The sequence below is a fragment of the Chelmon rostratus genome, chromosome 5 (assembly GCF_017976325.1).
Source record: "Chelmon rostratus isolate fCheRos1 chromosome 5, fCheRos1.pri, whole genome shotgun sequence".
In the NCBI taxonomy this organism is placed as follows: domain Eukaryota; kingdom Metazoa; phylum Chordata; class Actinopteri; order Chaetodontiformes; family Chaetodontidae; genus Chelmon; species Chelmon rostratus.
The window spans coordinates 30,054,892-30,072,392 of record NC_055662.1 but is presented as its reverse complement, the minus strand read 5'-3'; the positions used below and the strand labels follow the sequence as shown (position 1 = coordinate 30,072,392).

The window sequence follows — 17,501 nt, the reverse complement described above, 5'->3', positions numbered from 1 at the left end:
ATCAGGGTTAAAAAACAGCTCACCTTTCCACCTCACTTCCTGTCAGCGCTCTCTCAGATTAGGGTATGATGATAATAAAAATAGTATTGTCATGAAGTTCTCACTGATCTTTGCTGCTAATAAACTTCCTGTTGATTATTTGCAGGAAGTCATCATTCATTGACATGTCATGCCCAATGAGATAATAAAGAATCTTGAATCATTTCAAAGGCAAAGAAACTGGAGGCGTCACATGTGTAAATATTATCTTGTGTTTCTGTTCTCTTCAGACTGTGTTTCGTATACTCGTATATGTCTCTGTTTGTGTATGTTTGGACATAATTAGAAATAATCTGTGGAAAGGAAACCGCGCTTCACTCGTTTCCATTTATTTTTTACCTTCTTCATCGCCGTATGACTCACGCATGCGCAGAGGCAACTTCGTGCTCTCCAGCACATTCTTGTTTTAATAGCTAACTAAAGCTAGCAGGCCAGTCTCCGTGTGCTGCTATTAGCAACACCGAGTCAGTCTCTGTTTAGATCCGGTCCAGACGGTTCCGGCCTTTCATACAGAACCGGTTCTGACCGAGACCTGCGCTGACAGCAGAGGCTACAGATAGCGCTGTTAGCGTCGGTAGCTAACTTTAGCTCTACTCTAGTAGCAGAGTCAAAACAGAACTAACAGGAGCTAGCTGAAGCTAACGACAACATGGCGACAGAAGAGAAGAAACCGGAGACCGAAAACATCAAACAGCCTTCATCGTCCTCAGGATCCGGTACTAAGGTGAGTCAGTCGGACTGACGGGGTCCAGACACCGGGAGAGCTGGTCCAGTTAGCCGGTAACTGGTCTGCGAGCTAACAGGTAGCCTGTCAGCAGTGGTGGAGGAAGTAATCAGATGTTGTCCTGAAGTAAAAGTACTAATACCGACATGTTTAGATATTTAAGATACAAATGAGGGACATTAACATGAAAATGAGGACAGCATCCATCCTGTTAGAAAACTACTTGTAGTCAGATTATAAGGAAACATGAATGTGCAGCGACCTGCTGCAGACTGGAACCAGACTGAACACACAGGTCATGGAGCTGCATGTAAACACAGCCGGTCTGTGGTGGTCCACGTCCTGTTGTGTGTCAGGTGTTGGGTTATGAATCCCCCTGATCCTGTCTGGTTTCATACTTGAGAAATATGGAAGCAGGAGACCAGTACCTGATCGAGCTCCTGGACAGAAGACTGACTGATGCACCACATCACAAACTGTGGCTGACCGTGGTGCAGGACGTCCCAGTGATGGAGAATCTCACACAGAGATGGAGAATCTCACATAGAGATGGAGAATCTCACACAGAGATGGAGAATCTCACATAGAGATGGAGAATCTCACAGTGATGGAGAATCTCACACAGAGATGGAGGAAGAGTATTTCGCAAAAGGCTGAAGAAAATGGTTAATAGATGAATAGAAAGTAGACCAGTTCCTCCCTACAGGCTCTGATCACCTTGTTGTATTTTCTTTCTTTTTCAATTCTTTTCTCTTTTTACTTTCTTTAAAAAAAACTTTAGAAAAACCACAGAGATCAAATAAAAAATAGAAAAGATGAACCAGACACCATCAAACACACCAATGACTGCACGATGGAGCCTGTTGCTTCAGAGTTCACCTGCTTGTACTGACATCTAGTGGTCAAATAGGAGAACTGAGGAATAAATATGATAGAAGATCAGCCTTTTTAAAGATATCACACCTTATAAGAATTGCATTGAGTCTTTTTTATTTTTTTCTACAACTTTGTGTGTGTTTCAGTCCAACCCGACCAAACCGAACTACACAGTGAAGTTCACGCTGGCCGGACACACGAAGGCCGTCTCCTCCGTCAAGTTCAGCCCCAACGGAGAGTGGCTCGCCAGCTCCTGTGAGGACAGCACGCACACACACACACACACACACACAGACATACAAACACACACACAGACATACACACACATACACATACACACACACACACACAAACCCACGCACGCATACACACACACACACACACACACACACACACACACAGACATACAAACACACACACAAACCTACGCATGCACACACACACACACACACCCACATACACACACACACTGTTAATGTGTGACGCTGTGAGTGTGCAGTAACCATGGTAACGTCTCTGTGCAGCTGCAGATAAGCTGATAAAGATTTGGGGAGCGTTTGACGGAAAGTTTGAGAAATCCATCGTTGGACACAAGCTGGTGAGACGCCTCAGTCCTGATCCTGCTCTGAACCCAGTCTGGATTTAGTTCTGGTTCTGATCCTGTGTGTGTGTGTGTGTGTGTGTGTGTGTGTGTGTGTGTGTGTGTGTGTGTATTTTAGGGGATCTCTGATGTCTCTTGGTCCTCAGACTCCAACCTGCTGGTTTCTGCCTCTGACGACAAAACGCTTAAGATCTGGGACAACAACTCTGTAAGACACGCACACGCACGCAGTGATAAGCTCTCTGATTGGTCACTCAGTGTCTTTGTATGCACCTGAACTATGTCCTTCAGAGCTCCAGCATGTCTCTGACATCCATCTGGATCAATGACTGTAGAAACACGAGCTGAGTTTCAGGTTTTCAGACAGATAAACTTCATAGTTCTGTTCATGTGAGACATGTTGAACCGCTGAGAACCGCTGCAGGCCGAGACCAGAATCCTCTGATCCTGTAATGAATGAGTGTTCAGATGAGTTGCAGGATGCTGCGTCACTGTAAACATGTGTCTCTCCAGGGGAAGTGTCTGAAGACTCTGAAGGGACACAGTAACTACGTCTTCTGCTGTAACTTCAACCCTCAGTCCAACCTGGTGGTGTCCGGATCGGTACGCTGCTTCGCCACAATCCAGCAGAAAGAATCCCGGACTTTCTGCGCGACGCTAACTCTGCATCTCTGTGTGTTCCGTAGTTTGACGAGAGCGTTCGGATCTGGGACGTCAAGACGGGAAAATGTCTGAAGACGCTGCCGGCTCACTCTGACCCGGTCTCCGCTGTAAGTCCTGACCTCTGACCTCTGACCCCGGCCCTGCTGTGCCAGGTTTCATCGGTTATTCCTCTTGGTTTTACACACACAGAGCAGAGGGGGGGCGGGCGAACACTTCCAGCTCAGACCGTCAGGGATCGAGCAGCAGTTTCCAGTTTGCAGACTCGTTCCAGTGAGGCGTCACTTGGTAACACGCTGCGTCAGTGATTCAGACATTCTGTCAGGGATCTGGGTCATGGTCATCCGGACTGTGACGGGTTCATGTGTTTGCAGAAAACGTCGGGGACAGACAAATCAGTCGTGCTGTCTCAGTAAATATGACGGCATGACGGAGTAGAAGTAAAGCACAGCGAGGGTTGTTATGAGGTGCTGGACCTGTTCGCCCCCAGCGTCCCTCCACAGACCTGTACGATAGAAAACCTGACCTGCAGTAGACTCAGGATCGACAGTCACTGTTTCACGTGCAGTTCTGCCACCAAACCACGGATGCATCTTCTTGCCCCAAATGATAACTACAATGCATTGTGGGTGACGTTCGGCTCTGAAGTGACCGCTGTTGAGGGTCGTTCACTCATGATGGTGGTGAGGACGGTGAAATATTTCTCCTGTCTGTCTGTCTGTGTGTGTGTCTTCAGGTTCACTTCAACAGAGACGGATCACTCATCGTCTCCAGCAGCTACGACGGCCTCTGGTACGCACGCACACACACACACACGCACACGCACACACACTTAAATTAGAAACACCTCATGCTGAGTGAAGTTTGATTTTTTTCTGCTTTTGTCTTGTCTGTCTGTCTCTCTGTCCATTTGTCTGTCTGCCCTTCCATCTGTTTGTCTGTCTGTCTCTCTGTCACCTGTCTGTCTGTCTGTCTGTCACCTGTCTGCCTGCAGTCGTATCTGGGACACAGCATCAGGACAGTGTCTGAAGACTCTGATTGGTGAGTAAACCCATTAATGTTATAGATTTCTTTAATATAAAAAAACTTTCAGCTGATCACAGAAGATTTAAATGTCTTCTTCTGATCTGTTAATAACTTTTTATATGTTTTGGTGTCATGATGGTGCTCCTAGTGCAGTACAGCCAATCACAGTGTCATAGGTAGAGCAGGTGGTCACTCTGAGCCAATCAGGAGCTACACACACAAGCACAGGTTTGTTTCCTCTTTGTAGCTTCAGCGCAGGTTTGTTTCCTCTTTGAAGCTTCAGTGCAGGTTTGTTTCCTCTTTGTAGCTTCAGTGCAGGTTTGTAGCTTCAGTGCAGGTTTGTTTCCTCTTTGTAGCTTCGTTGCAGGTTTGTTTCCTCTTTGTAGCTTCAGCGCAGGTTTGTTTCCTCTTTGTAGCTTCAGCGCAGGTTTGTTTCCTCTTTGAAGCTTCAGCGCAGGTTTGTTTCTCTTTGTAGCTTCGTTGCAGGTTTGTTTCCTCTTTGTAGCTTCAGTGCAGGTTTGTTTCCTCTTTGTAGCTTCAGCGCAGGTTTGTTTCCTCTTTGTAGCTTCAGTGCAGGTTTGTAGCTTCGTTGCAGGTTTGTTTCCTCTTTGTAGCTTCAGTGCAGGTTTGTTTCCTCTTTGTAGCTTCAGTGCAGGTTTGTTTCTCTTTGTAGCTTCAGTGCAGGTTTGTTTCCTCTTTGTAGCTTCAGCGCAGGTTTGTTTCCTCTTTGAAGCTTCAGCGCAGGTTTGTTTCCTCTTTGTAGCTTCAGTGCAGGTTTGTTTCCTCTTTGTAGCTTCAGCGCAGGTTTGTTTCCTCTTTGTAGCTTCAGTGCAGGTTTGTAGCTTCGTTGCAGGTTTGTTTCCTCTTTGTAGCTTCAGCGCAGGTTTGTTTCCTCTTTGTAGCTTCAGCGCAGGTTTGTTTCCTCTTTGTAGCTTCAGTGCAGGTTTGTTTCCTGTTTGTAGCTTCAGTGCAGGTTTGTTTCCTCTTTGTAGCTTCAGCGCAGGTTTGTTTCCTCTTTGTAGCTTCAGTGCAGGTTTGTAGCTTCGTTGCAGGTTTGTTTCTTCTTTGTAGCTTCAGCGCAGGTTTGTTTCCTCTTTGTAGCTTCAGCGCAGGTTTGTTTCCTCTTTGAAGCTTCGTTGCAGGTTTGTTTCCTCTTTGTAGCTTCAGCGCAGGTTTGTTTCCTCTTTGTAGCTTCAGCGCAGGTTTGTTTCCTCTTTGTAGCTTCAGTGCAGGTTTGTTTCCTCTTTGTAGCTTCAGTGCAGGTTTGTTTCCTCTTTGTAGCTTCAGCGTAGGTTTGTTTCCTCTTTGAAGCTTCAGCGCAGGTTTGTTTCCTCTTTGTAGCTTCAGTGCAGGTTTGTTTCCTCTTTGTAGCTGCAGCACATGGAAACACCTGACCTCACATGTCTCGTTTTTCTTCTCTTGACTGTATTTGTTCTGTCTACAGGATCAAAGAATAATGATGTGTAGTTAACAGACCTGTGATCTGGTCATGTGACAGTAGTCTGTGTCTCTCCCTCAGACGACGACAATCCTCCGGTTTCTTTTGTCAAGTTTTCTCCGAATGGAAAATACATCCTTGCTGCTACACTGGACAAGTGAGTCTGTCAGCTGGTCAGGGTCTTATTGTGTGGAGTTGTGTCCTGAGCCCCTTCCTGTTTACCCTTGTTGGATCAGTGTATCTGTAGGGTTTGATGTATTGGTGTGTTTTTGAGGCCGTACACAAGGTTGAAACAATTTTCCTTGCAAAGGACAAATAAATCAGAAACATCCTCGGCTTGAGCCCAAAATGACTCTTAAGGGACTACACTGTGAAGGTTGTTCTTTTTATCCCCCTCATGTACTTCTACTATCTAAATTCATTTTCTAACTCTAAGGCTTGGCCGGATGTTTCTGGGTCGGAAACTGTTGTTAGGTGAAGTTCTGTTTAACAGGATTGTTGACTTCAGAGAGTTAACCTTGCTGTCATTAACCTTCATTTTTCAACACACTAACTTCTTGCTAATGTTTTCTTAACCTCCGTATTTAAACCGTAGAATTAAAGGGAAATTTCACCGCATTTTATGTGGGTGTCCAATCAGTGTTAAAGATAAACACGGTCACATACCAGCGAGGAGCAGAACAGGCCTCTGTATAACAACAAGGCTAATGCTAGCTGAGCTAACGCTGCAGCTTGAAGTACGGAAAGCAACATGAAGCATAACACCTAGTGCTCGTCATTTAGTTGGCTTAATCTTCACACAGTTTCTGTGTATTACAACAGTAGTCCAACCAGCCTGTGGGACTGCCCTCGCCACATTAGCTGCGCAACATGCTAGCACAAGTTAAACAGGCTCACTTACAAAATAAACAGTAAAGCAACATAAAACATGGCCAAAGAAGATAAGAAGATAAAAGAAGACTTACAGCTTCCAAATCTGAAGTCAGGTCATGGACAGGTATTGATCCGTCCTTCAGCTCATAATGTGACAGGCCAGTGATGCGTCCAGATTGCATCCAATGACAGTGCTGCGTCCAATGACAATGCTGCGTCCAATGACAGTGCTGCGTCCAATGACAGTGCTGCGTCCAATGACAGTGCTGCGTCCAATGACAATGCTGCGTCCAATGACAGTGCTGCGTCCAGTAACAATGCTGCGTCCAATGACAGTGCTGCGTCCAATGACAGTGCTGCGTCCAATGACAGTGCTGCGCCCAATGACAGTGCTGCGTCCAATGACAGTGCTGTGTCCAGTAGCAAAGCTGGGTCCAAAGCGTATCCAGTGACGGAGCTCTGAGTGGACGTCCTCATGAAACAAGGAGAATTTTCCTAATTAGCTAGCCTGATGCTAACCTTGCTAACAGGCTTATCCATAGGTTAAATGTTGTAAGACCTTTCCTTCTGAGTGGAATGACCTGGGTGTCTTACAACTAACTGTGTCCTCTGGTTACAGCACGCTGAAGCTCTGGGACTACAGCAAAGGAAAGGTACTGTCTGTCCGCCAGTCTGTCTGCTGTCCATCAGTCTGTCTGTCTTCAGCAGCGTAACCTTCTGTCTCTGTCCTCTCTGTGTTTTCAGTGTTTGAAGACGTACACTGGCCATAAGAACGAGAAGTACTGCATCTTCGCCAACTTCTCGGTCACAGGAGGGAAAGTACGTATGCAGAAAACACGGCACACCTGTAGCTGTCAGGTGGTGTAACCTTTGACCTCTGTGTTTCAGTGGATCGTTTCGGGCTCTGAGGACAGCATGGTTTACATCTGGAACCTTCAGACAAAAGAGATAGTTCAGAAACTACAAGGACACACAGGTACGACCTTTAACCTCTCAACTCGTCTCTGACCACACCTACTTTGTCTTCTAGTCCCTGGTCATATGTTAGCAGTGAACGCTAACATCCTGGTCTTGTTGGGATTGTCGTCCTCCTTCCTGATACTCGCAGGTTATCATCGTTGTGACGGTTACCGGGGTAGTCCGTTCACTTCAACCCGTCCGTAACCACTCTGGACGTTCTTCTCCAGACGAGCTGCTGAATGTCCTCGTTGCCGTGGCCCCTCTTTAGCCGTAACCAAAAGCCAAATCTCAGCCTGGGTTTGATGCCACTGGGGCACTGAGACAAGCCTGCAGGAGGGCAGAGAGATCCATGGCTACAGGTGTCCAATGAGATACTCAGACCTTCCTGACACGTCCTCAGAGCCGGGACAGCTTTATGAATTCCTCTGTCAGATATCTGAACTAATGTTGTCGTTTCTCTGGTGAACACAGCTTGGAGTTGTCTCTAACTTAAAACCCTCCTCTTACCCACTTGACCCTTTCCCCCCGCAGGTCCTGAGGAGGGGTTTGACGCTGTTGGTCCGTCCATTTTGCCCTTTATAAATAGGTCTTGTATTTTGAATTGAACAGGTCGTCTTTCAGGAGTCTTTTTTAATGGAAACCGACATCTTTGATGTGTTTCCATCAGGGTTCTGTCCTGAGTCTGCACTAATCAGTCACAGGGACCTTCTGTCTGTAGATGCTACAAACAGAATAATATTAATGTTGGTTGTCAGATGACTCTGTAGACCACCACATCCCTCTAGACCACTTGTAGCACCCGGTGGGCCTTTCAGGCACCACGCGCCACAAATGGTTTGGCTCTTTCCTGGAGAGGAGAAACTTTTCAGTTTCCTTCAGTGCCTCGTTGTATACTGGCCTCGCCCCCTCTTGTACGGTGTACCACAGGGATCAGTTCTTAGCTGTGTGTTATTTCCTCTGTATATGTTACCCCTCAGTCACGTTAAGACAAAGCTTGGAGTGTCGTATCGTGCCGGACGATGAGTAGCTTCTTTAAACTAAAAGCAGATGGAAACTTTTGGCTTTCCGGTTCCTACCCTCACCTAAAGTCATGAACTTTGGGTCATGACCGAAAGAACGAGATCTCTGATACAAGCGGCTGAAATGAGTTTCCTCCGCAGGGTGGCGGGGCGCTCCTTTAGAGGGTGAGGAGCTCTGTCACTCGGAGGAGCTCAGAGTAGAGCCGCTGCTCCTCCACATCGAGAGGAGCCAGCTGAGGACGCTCGGGCATCTTTACCGGATGCCTCCTGGACGCCTTCCTGGGAGGGTGTTCTGGGCATGCCCCGCTGGGAAGAGGCCCCGGGGAAGACCCAGGACACGCTGGAGGGACTATGTCGCTTGGCTGGCCTGGGAACGCCTCGGGCTCCCCCCGGAAGAGCTGGAGGAAGTGTCTGGGGAGAGGGAAGTCGGGGCATCCCTGCTTAGACTGCTGCCCCCACAATGGATGGATGGCTTTCCAGTTGTTTTCGGTTTTCTAGGTGTACTCGGTCTCTCGTTATGTCAGAGCCTTCGTTAAGAGCCTCTGCATTTCATTTGACACTGATTTTAAATTGATAAATTGTGTTGTCAGTCGTCTTTTTACTGTCGGGGCATTGATCCATGCTTGTTTTTCTTCTGGACACGTCTGTTAACAACATCTAACACCTCCTTCCATATTACTGCGACCTGAATAACGTTTGTTGACCTGCCGCCCGAGACGTGTTCGGTCAGCCTCCATCTAATGTTTGAGGTCCCGCCTGAAACCCAGCTGGCTCTCACTGTCTCATGTGTCTCATTGTGAGTTTGTCCTCGTTGTCTTTGTGTCATTTGTCAACTTCTGTCCTTTTTCTTCTTTTCACTGTTTCAGAGCACGTTGGTTGACCGTTTTTTAACTAGTCTCTAACTGTGTCTACTAGTCACTTCCTTCACCTCCTGGTTTCTGGATTTGTCCCCTGGTCTCGTCTGTAATAGAAGAAGACATTGAAGCGTCCGTTGTTGAGGTCCGTGTCTTTGTGTCTCTGTGCAGACGTGGTGATCTCCACTGCCTGCCATCCAACAGAAAACATCATCGCTTCAGCGGCCCTGGAAAACGACAAAACCATCAAACTGTGGAAGAGTGACTGTTAGACTGAAGGAGACCCTGGGCTGGACTCAGGTCCAGAACCTGAACTGCCTGGGACTGGATTCGGGTCCAGAACCTGAACTTTCTGGAACTGTCCTTTTTTAACTCTGTGTGTCAGTCACACAAGGAGAATCCACGTAAACTCAGAATCAATTCGATCTTGTTGCACGTGAACACACAGAGCCATGAACACACCGTCAGAACAGGTCCCCCCAAGACCTGGTTTCACACCACAAACCTACTCAGTCTACTCACACTGTGCAGGTTACAATCACTCGTTTCTGAGGGAGGTTTCTTTTTAAAAGAGCGTTTGGAGGGCGAGTTCACTGTTTTCTGACCAGATCTTATTAAACTTATGATTTTAGTCTCGGCTGATCCAGGTCTAAGTGATCCTGAACCCGACTGTTATCTGTTTGTGTTAGTTTGGTTAGCTGTCACTTAGTTGCTTCCTCCCTTTCACATTAAAAGAATTCCAGTAGTATTAAAATCATTTCCCTTCTCTGTCAGAGTTTTATTATCACACAAAGATATTTTTTTGTTATTGGATCGAATTATTTTTAAAAAATAATGAACAATTTAAAAAGTTCAAGGAGATCAAGGAAAAATGTGCATAATTTAAAACAATCCAGAAGCAAATGACAGACGAGCCCAGACTCTGAAATGTGAATCTGACAGCAGCTCATATTCTCATTTTTTAATGAATGTTTACTTTTTTTGCACATTAAACATCTGGCAGGTCCAATCCAACCTTATGATGGCCCAACTTTGGCCTGCAAGCCGTACGTTGGGCAGCCGTCATGAAATCCACCAGATCTAATAAGATTCCACCAAGTTACAGTTAGAAACCTCAGAAACACGTTCATTCAACTGAGAGCAGAAAGAAGATAATAAACAGGATGTTCAAACCGAGATCACCTGATGATGTCACTCTGACATCATTTTCTCCTCCGCAGACACACAACAGGTAGACCAGGACCAGGACCAGGACCTGTTTCAACAAAAAAAACAGTGAACTTGCCCTTTAGATTAAAATAAAGGCTCAAATGTCATTGATACATATGATATATGAGGATAAATTTCTAAACTCTTTCTGAAGTTTCTGATTGTCACAAAGTATGGCATCAGATTTACGTTGCTAAGCAACAGTTTGAGTGACCGTTTTATTGTTGAAACTGAAAACTGTATCGCTACAGCAACTGTATGTTTGTGGTTCTGCTGTGTTCAATGACTCTCCTTCCTCCTCATCATCATCATCACGTGTCTCGAGCTGTTTCCAGAGAGAAAGAAATGATGAACATTGTTTAGATTTCTTTTCTTTTTTCTTTTCGGTTATTTGTAAATAAATATTTTTGACTATGATGTGTGTGTGTGAGACAGTGTACTCTGTGACATCACTGGTCAGGTGACTGGCTTCAGCCTGATGTTAACTCAGTCCAGTTGTCCTCATCTTTAGAGCTGAGTCTCCCTGAACTGAATCACAGTGAAATGCTGAAGTCGTGGTTTACGCACCACATGACCGGTTCTGCTCCCCTCGGCTTCCCCACAGACCAGATATTCAGGGGCCGTCCACGCTGTAAACTAACACAGTGAACTCAGTTTAATGTGCTGTAAACCGACAGGTTGTGATCTCGGTGTTTAGACGCAGGAGAACTGGTTCAGTGAGTTCACATTAAAAACAGACAAATGCGTGAGAAGAGTTTTTATTCGACGAAACAAAACAGAGTTGAAACTTTACACTTTGTTTCTTCTTCTGTGGTTTCCATCAGTTCCCTCTGAGTTTCTCCAGAAAACTGCTGGTCTCCAATCTGTTTCGTGTTTGTCGATTCCTCTCGACCGAGCGTCTGTCGGTCTTTCTGACTCGAGCTGAGCTGAACTGATCAGCTGTTCACACTTGTACCAAACACAGAAAACTCCCAGATGAAACCTCGTTCACAGACTCGCTGTCGTCATGTGACGCCTGAGTTTCAAACCTGAACACAAACTTATTTCATGTAAACAAGACAAGAACTTCCTATGATCTGTTCAGTTGCTGCTTCCTGATAAATTCTCACTGATTTTACTCCATCTGTTTCCTCTCTGACGTCAGCTGACATCACAAACACAAACGTCTCCTGAGTTTCTGACTGCTACATTTGTTAATTAGTCTAATTCTGTAGCCTCATTTTTTATCCATAAAACACTTTACAGTTATTTTCTTTTCAAAGTCCACACACACACACACACACACACACATTCAGCTGCTTTACCCTTTGGTTTGTGCTGCTTACAGCAGCTGTTAGCTTCACTTCAGCGTCCGTCCACTCCCCCGTAAACATGAAAGCAGCATGAAACTGAGCGGCGATTGCTAATGCTAACACTGCGAGAGAGCTCCAGTTGGTCTTTGTGTCTCACCTGACTACCAGTCCAAAGCGACTAAACCAGAGACATCCAGCGCAGCGTACTGAACCGACGGGTCTGGCAGCTACTGCAATCCAAACTGGACTACAGCCATGTTACATCTATCTAAACCAGTCCAAACTGGTCCAAACAAGGTGTGTCCAGGATGTGTCGTTGGAGCAGAGCGTCAGTCCAAACCAGAGTCAGACCTTTACATCAATCCAAACCAGTTTAAAAACGTGTCCAGTGTGTGCCATCACAGGTGAACATCTGGAGTCTAGACAGAACAGTCTGATCCAGTCCACACCAGTTGGGACCGTTCCCAGCTAAACCAGTGGAGTCCAGCGCAGCGTGCCGATGGAGATGAGGGTCTGGCAGGTAGCAGAGTCCAGCCAGACTGACTCCACCAGACTGAAGTGCAGGAAGCCCAGAGCAAAACCACAGCCAACGTCTGACAGGTGATGTTTACCCAGCATCACCCGGGACACGCCCACCAGGAAGGCCCACAGGTAGAGCAGGATCCTCAGGGGCACCTAGAGGACGGCAGACTTCATTACTACAATGAGATTTATGAGTTTTCATGTGATGGTCGAGGTACCGACACACCCGAGTCCTGATCCTCAGACCTGGTTTATCTGATCCAGACTTGTGAACTGTAATTCTGTTGACAGGTTTGATTTGCTAAAGAATCTGTTTTGAATAAAGATAAGCTCTTATTTTGAAATAAGCAGTTTGTCTCCAGTTGAAACCAGCTCTCATCTGATTGGCTGACTGTGGATCACATGACTGCAGTCCTGGTTGGCTGACACTTCAGTGCGGCTGCATCACTCTGTCTCAAACTAGAAGAACTTTTACGTAACACTGATTTAGTTTTTTTCATGATTTGAGCCTTAATTTTGAAAATTCTAATAATTTCATGTGCGAGCGCCTTGACGTTTCAGGCTCTTGGTGCAGTTCAGCCGTGCTGACCACCTGAGCAGCACCTGTGTGTGACGGATCGTCTTGTTGTTCAGGTTCGAGCCGGACAGCTTCAGCATTTACACAAACAGACAGGTGTGTTTGGAGCGTTCCACATCTTTCCCAGTCTTTAGCTGCTCCTGTCACAACGTGTTTGAAACGTGTTGCTGCATCAGATCCAGAATCAGCAGATATTTACAGAAATCACTGAAGCTGATGAGCTCAGACAGTAAATATATTGACTTTGTGCTGTTTTCAGGTCAGTTTCTGTCAGAGAGGATCAGCAGGTGATCACATCCTGTTTATTGATGCTTTATGCAGAATCACAGCTGTTCTGGGATCAGCTTACCAACAAACATACACTGTATACAAACGTACACACGTACATACATACCTGTATGTAAATGTGTTTGTGTGTTTGTTGGAGGTCGGTGCCTTGCTCACAGGCGCAGGCAGCATCATGTCGAACACAAACCCTGAACACTAATATTATTAATAATAATTATTATAATTATATTGATGATGAACTCACTGACCGCCAGCACCAGGTGGTTCAGCAGGAACTTGGAAACCATGACGGCTCGGCTGGCGTGGGCTGCTGGAAAAGAATATACATCCATGGCAACGTAGTCCAGAAACCCCGGAGGGAAATCCCACGGTCCTCTGCGTTTGACCAACTTCTGCATCCCAGCGACTGTCATCAGATCCAGGATCAGAGCTGCAGGAGAGACAGACAGGTAACGTACTGGACAGCAGAGAGAGAGACAGGTGCTCTGAGAGCTGGAACGTGATGCTCCTGTAGCAAACACTCAGTGTCAAAGCTACACACACACTGTAGTCAGTCCAGTCCAGAGTCCAGAGTCCTGGACTGGACCCCCTCCTGCTGTCAGTAATGACGACAGACACAGGCAGCTCCTGCAGGAAGTGACACGTTGTAACTGATCTGATGGATGCTAACATGCTAACACCAACATGTGAAGTAAAGTATAGATACTACTGTTCAAATATTACCACCATACAAATCATTCAGTCAAATTCACTTAAGGTAAAGTACAGGAGTACTTTTAAAAGTACTTCAGTTTTCAAAACATTTTCTTTGAAATGTTAACGTCCTGAGACGAAAGCTGCTTCAGAGTAATGAGTCACAGGAAGCTTCACAAACATGAGCATGAGCTTTCACATGAGTGAAGTAAACGTCAGAAGTTTTAAAACTCAAGTACAGATACTAGAAAAATGGACTGAAGTACTTGAAGTAGACTAGTACTGCTATTACTAGTAGTGCTCAGTTATTGTGTATTCAGACCGTTTCGCTGGTTAAAGTGACGTTAGCTAGTTTCTCACCTAGCAGCAGGTTGACGAGGACTTCCTGTCCAGCCAGCGTGTTGCTCCTCCACAGACAGATCAGAGTCCCGCAGAGCCAGGGGAGGGCATGTCCGCTGAGGGCCAGCAGGGTCACCATGGAACGCAGCGGGGCCCCGGGGCCGCGGGCCGCCACGCACACCCCCAGGCGCTTTGACAGGCTGATGTCGATGGCCAGCAGAGAGTTGATGGCGATGCCTCGAAATGACGGATTCAGCTGCATACAGTCCTGCTCCGGCCAGCGAGACGTCTCCTTCACCCCCACGTCAGCCGCTGAGCCCCCTTCTGAGGAGTCCCTTGACCCCCTGAGGACGGAGAGACCAGGACAGAGTGTGAGTCCAGGACAGAGAGACAAAGACAGTCTGAGACCAGGACAGTCTGGGTCCAGGACAGAGTCTTTCCTCCAGACTTTCCTCCTACTTGTTTCTGTCTCATTCACTCGTGTAAATATTGTTGATTGATCATTTGATTGATCATCTGCAGGTTGGCTCACAGAAATCAACATTAAGAAAGTTCATGTTAATTAATTATTTTCATATTAAGAGATGAGATAAGATGAGATAAGATGAGATAAGATAAGATGAGATAAGATAAGATGAGATAAGATGAGATGAGATGAGATGAGATAAGATAAGATAAGATGAGATGAGAAGATAAGATGAGATGAGATAAGATGAGATAAGATGAGAAAAGATGAGAAAAGATAAGATGAGATGAGATGAGATAAGATGATAAAAGATAAGATAAGATGATAAAAGATGAGATGAGATGAGATGAGATGAGATAAGATAAGATAAGATAAGATGAGATAAGATGAGAAAAGATAAGATGAGATGAGATGAGATAAGATGATAAAAGATAAGATGATAAAAGATAAGATAAGATGAGATAAGATGAGAAAAGATGAGATGAGATAAGATGAGATAGATTAGAAAAGATGAGATGAGATAAGATAAGATTAGAAAAGTTGAGATAAGATGAGAAAAGATGAGAAAAGATGAGATGAGATAAGATGAGATAAGATTAGAAAAGTTGAGATAAGATGATAAAAGATGAGAAAAGATGAGATGAGATAAGATGAGATAAGATAAGATGAGATAAGATTAGAAAAGATGAGATGAGATAAGATAAGATGACAAAAGTTGAGATGAGATAAGATGAGATGAGATGAGATAAGATGAGATGAGATAAGATTAGAAAAGTTGAGATAAGATGATAAAAGATGAGATGAGATAAGATGAGATAAGATGACAAAAGTTGAGATGAGATGAGACTTTATTAATCCCCAGCCGAGGAAATTCAGGAATATTAATCTGTTAATGTTACCACAGATAAACAGCAACAGACTCGCTGAGACTGTCTGTCTGTCTATCTGTCCATCTGTCTGTGTCTGTCCGTCTGTCGCCTCCTAGTCTTCTCCACTCCAGCCAATCATCTCCACTCACCTGGAGAACACATAGTTGATGACACACAACACTTCCTGCATGTTTCAAATTAAAAGCCTGGCAGGAAGTGTTCAGTTGTAGGAATAAGAACTAAGCTGAGGTAATGTTCTGAATCTTAGTGATGTAAAACTAAATGTAAAAATAAAAACATTGTCAGTGTAACATGAGGACGTTAATGTTTGTGGTTTTGTCTGTTTGTTGGCTAATCATCCTCTAAGCTTTAGAACTACAGTTCCCATGATTCCTTTGGGGGATTTAAGGAGGAAGTATAATGTTGCATTGGATGCCATGAATGAACCCTGTTTATTAGCCTATATTTGTTTCCAGTGAGTCAACGTGTCTCCATTAACAGTCTGCTGGATTAGCCGTTAGCAGCTCCCGTTAGCGTGAGGAGGAGCTTCTTTTTTCGATGAAGAACATAAAGATATGAATGGATTCATTCCATCACGCTGAATGTAAAATAGTGTTTCTTGTTCACATTTGATAGGGTTGACAGGTCTGGTTCTGACTGTTTTAAAGTATCTTAATCTCCAAAATCCTCCACGAGCTGACTGTGGTGGTCAGCCGAACCTCAACAGCTAGCTTTGTGTTTGTGAGAACACCTGCATGCGAACATGAACATGGCGTAGCCTTCCGAGCCCAGCAGGTGTCAGAGAATGTCACAGGTGTTTCACAGATTTTTGCCTCAGCCGTGAATTATGTGTCATATACTGACTCAAAGATGTGGATTCAGCTTGAGGTTCCTCTTTAAGGACCTGCAGAAATCCTGAAAACAATCTCGGACAAGACTAATGTCAGGTGACTGGGACAACCAGTTAAAGTGGACTCTGGTGGTTCTGGTTTTATGAAGTCAAGAAGTTAGCTGCCGCAAGTTCAGACATTGATTTCTAAGCGGAAGTTTACACAACTAACAGCCTGAACCGTTAAAGGCGAGCACTCTGGGTCCTGGTCCTGGATCAGGATCAGCGGGTCTGATCGCAAATGTCAGATGTGATGTCAGTGGGCGGAGCCTCTGAGTCTTACCTCAGTCCTGCGTCCTCCTGTTGACTCTGCTGTCTGAATGAGGCTCTCCTTGGACCGCCGCCCCCCCGGCCCTCCCCTGTCCCCTGCTCCCTGCGGGGGGGCTGGTTCAGGGACAGAAACTCGGGCCGGTTCAGGACGTTGTTCCTTTCTCTGGCCCGGCACCGGGCCTGGCTGCTGGGCATGACGGTGGCTGGTCTGCAGGTGTTGGAGGTGCTGGTGGTGTGACGGCGTGCAGCACTGCAGGACTGTGACAGATCAGGTCTGAGACTCTGAGGGACTCTGCTATAAATAGATCAGCTGGCCTTCTTCTGCTGTCAGCTGTTCAGAGAGAGAGGCTGGAAAAACACTGAACACACACACACACACACACACAACACACACACACACACACACACACACACACACACACACACACACACACACACACACACACACAGTGCCAGCACAGTGTGGTACTGAAGGAGCTCTCTAGCAGGTCAAAGGTCAGTTTATTGATCATCATTCTTTTAATCACCAGTTTCTAACTTGACTGACTCATGACCCCGACAAGAAAAACGTCCAGTGGTCTGGAAATCCATGCTAAGATAAGCTAAGCTAACCAGCTGCTGGCCATAGCTTCATATTTAGCATGCAGACATGAAAATGGAATCAATCTGAAGTCACTAAATACTGAACTGTTATACGAGAGCGTTGCATTATGGGTCATTTGTACCCTTGATGTTGCTAGGCTAGTGAGTTTCTCCAAGCTGTTGTCCATTTGACTCAGTCATCAAAGTGACTCCCACCCCAACAAACTGAGCTCAGATCAGGACAGAAACATTTTCAGAGTTTCTGGACAAACTGCTAACAACAAAGGCTCAGTGGTTCACGGCCACAACACGTGATTGGACAAAGAGATTCATACCTGGACTCTGGAACACCTCCTGATGTTTTACAGTTCAGATTGTTCAGAATCAGGGTTGTATGATTTCATCTGATGTCACAGTGATGTCATCAGAGTACAC

At 45.6% G+C, this 17,501-nt stretch overlaps 2 protein-coding genes across 3 annotated transcripts; one reads left to right on the top strand and one right to left on the bottom strand.

The window, feature by feature from the left end:
* Nucleotides 1-428: 428 nt before the first annotated feature.
* LOC121606999 (WD repeat-containing protein 5-like) lies at nt 429-10,361 on the top strand. Its single transcript, XM_041937645.1, has 13 exons — nt 429-763; nt 1,786-1,894; nt 2,164-2,237; nt 2,359-2,448; nt 2,754-2,843; nt 2,927-3,010; nt 3,637-3,692; nt 3,895-3,941; nt 5,446-5,521; nt 6,857-6,890; nt 6,982-7,056; nt 7,126-7,213; nt 9,242-10,361. Exons 1-13 carry the CDS (start codon nt 689-691, stop codon nt 9,340-9,342), a joined length of 999 nt encoding a protein of 332 aa, XP_041793579.1. The 5' UTR covers nt 429-688; the 3' UTR covers nt 9,343-10,361.
* Nucleotides 10,362-11,021: 660 nt separating this feature from the next.
* LOC121607020 (inactive phospholipid phosphatase 7-like) lies at nt 11,022-16,710 on the bottom strand. 2 transcript variants are annotated; one of them, XM_041937672.1, is made up of 4 exons: nt 16,498-16,710; nt 14,012-14,334; nt 13,207-13,388; nt 11,022-12,246 (listed from the first exon to the last, which is right to left on the bottom strand). In XM_041937672.1, exons 1-4 carry the CDS (start codon nt 16,677-16,679, stop codon nt 12,040-12,042), a joined length of 894 nt encoding a protein of 297 aa, XP_041793606.1. In that variant the 5' UTR covers nt 16,680-16,710; the 3' UTR covers nt 11,022-12,039. The 2 variants fall into 2 exon arrangements, with proteins under 2 accessions (XP_041793606.1, XP_041793607.1); XM_041937673.1 differs by having other exon boundaries at nt 12,043-12,246; nt 13,203-13,388.
* Between the last annotated feature and the right edge of the window lie 791 nt (nt 16,711-17,501).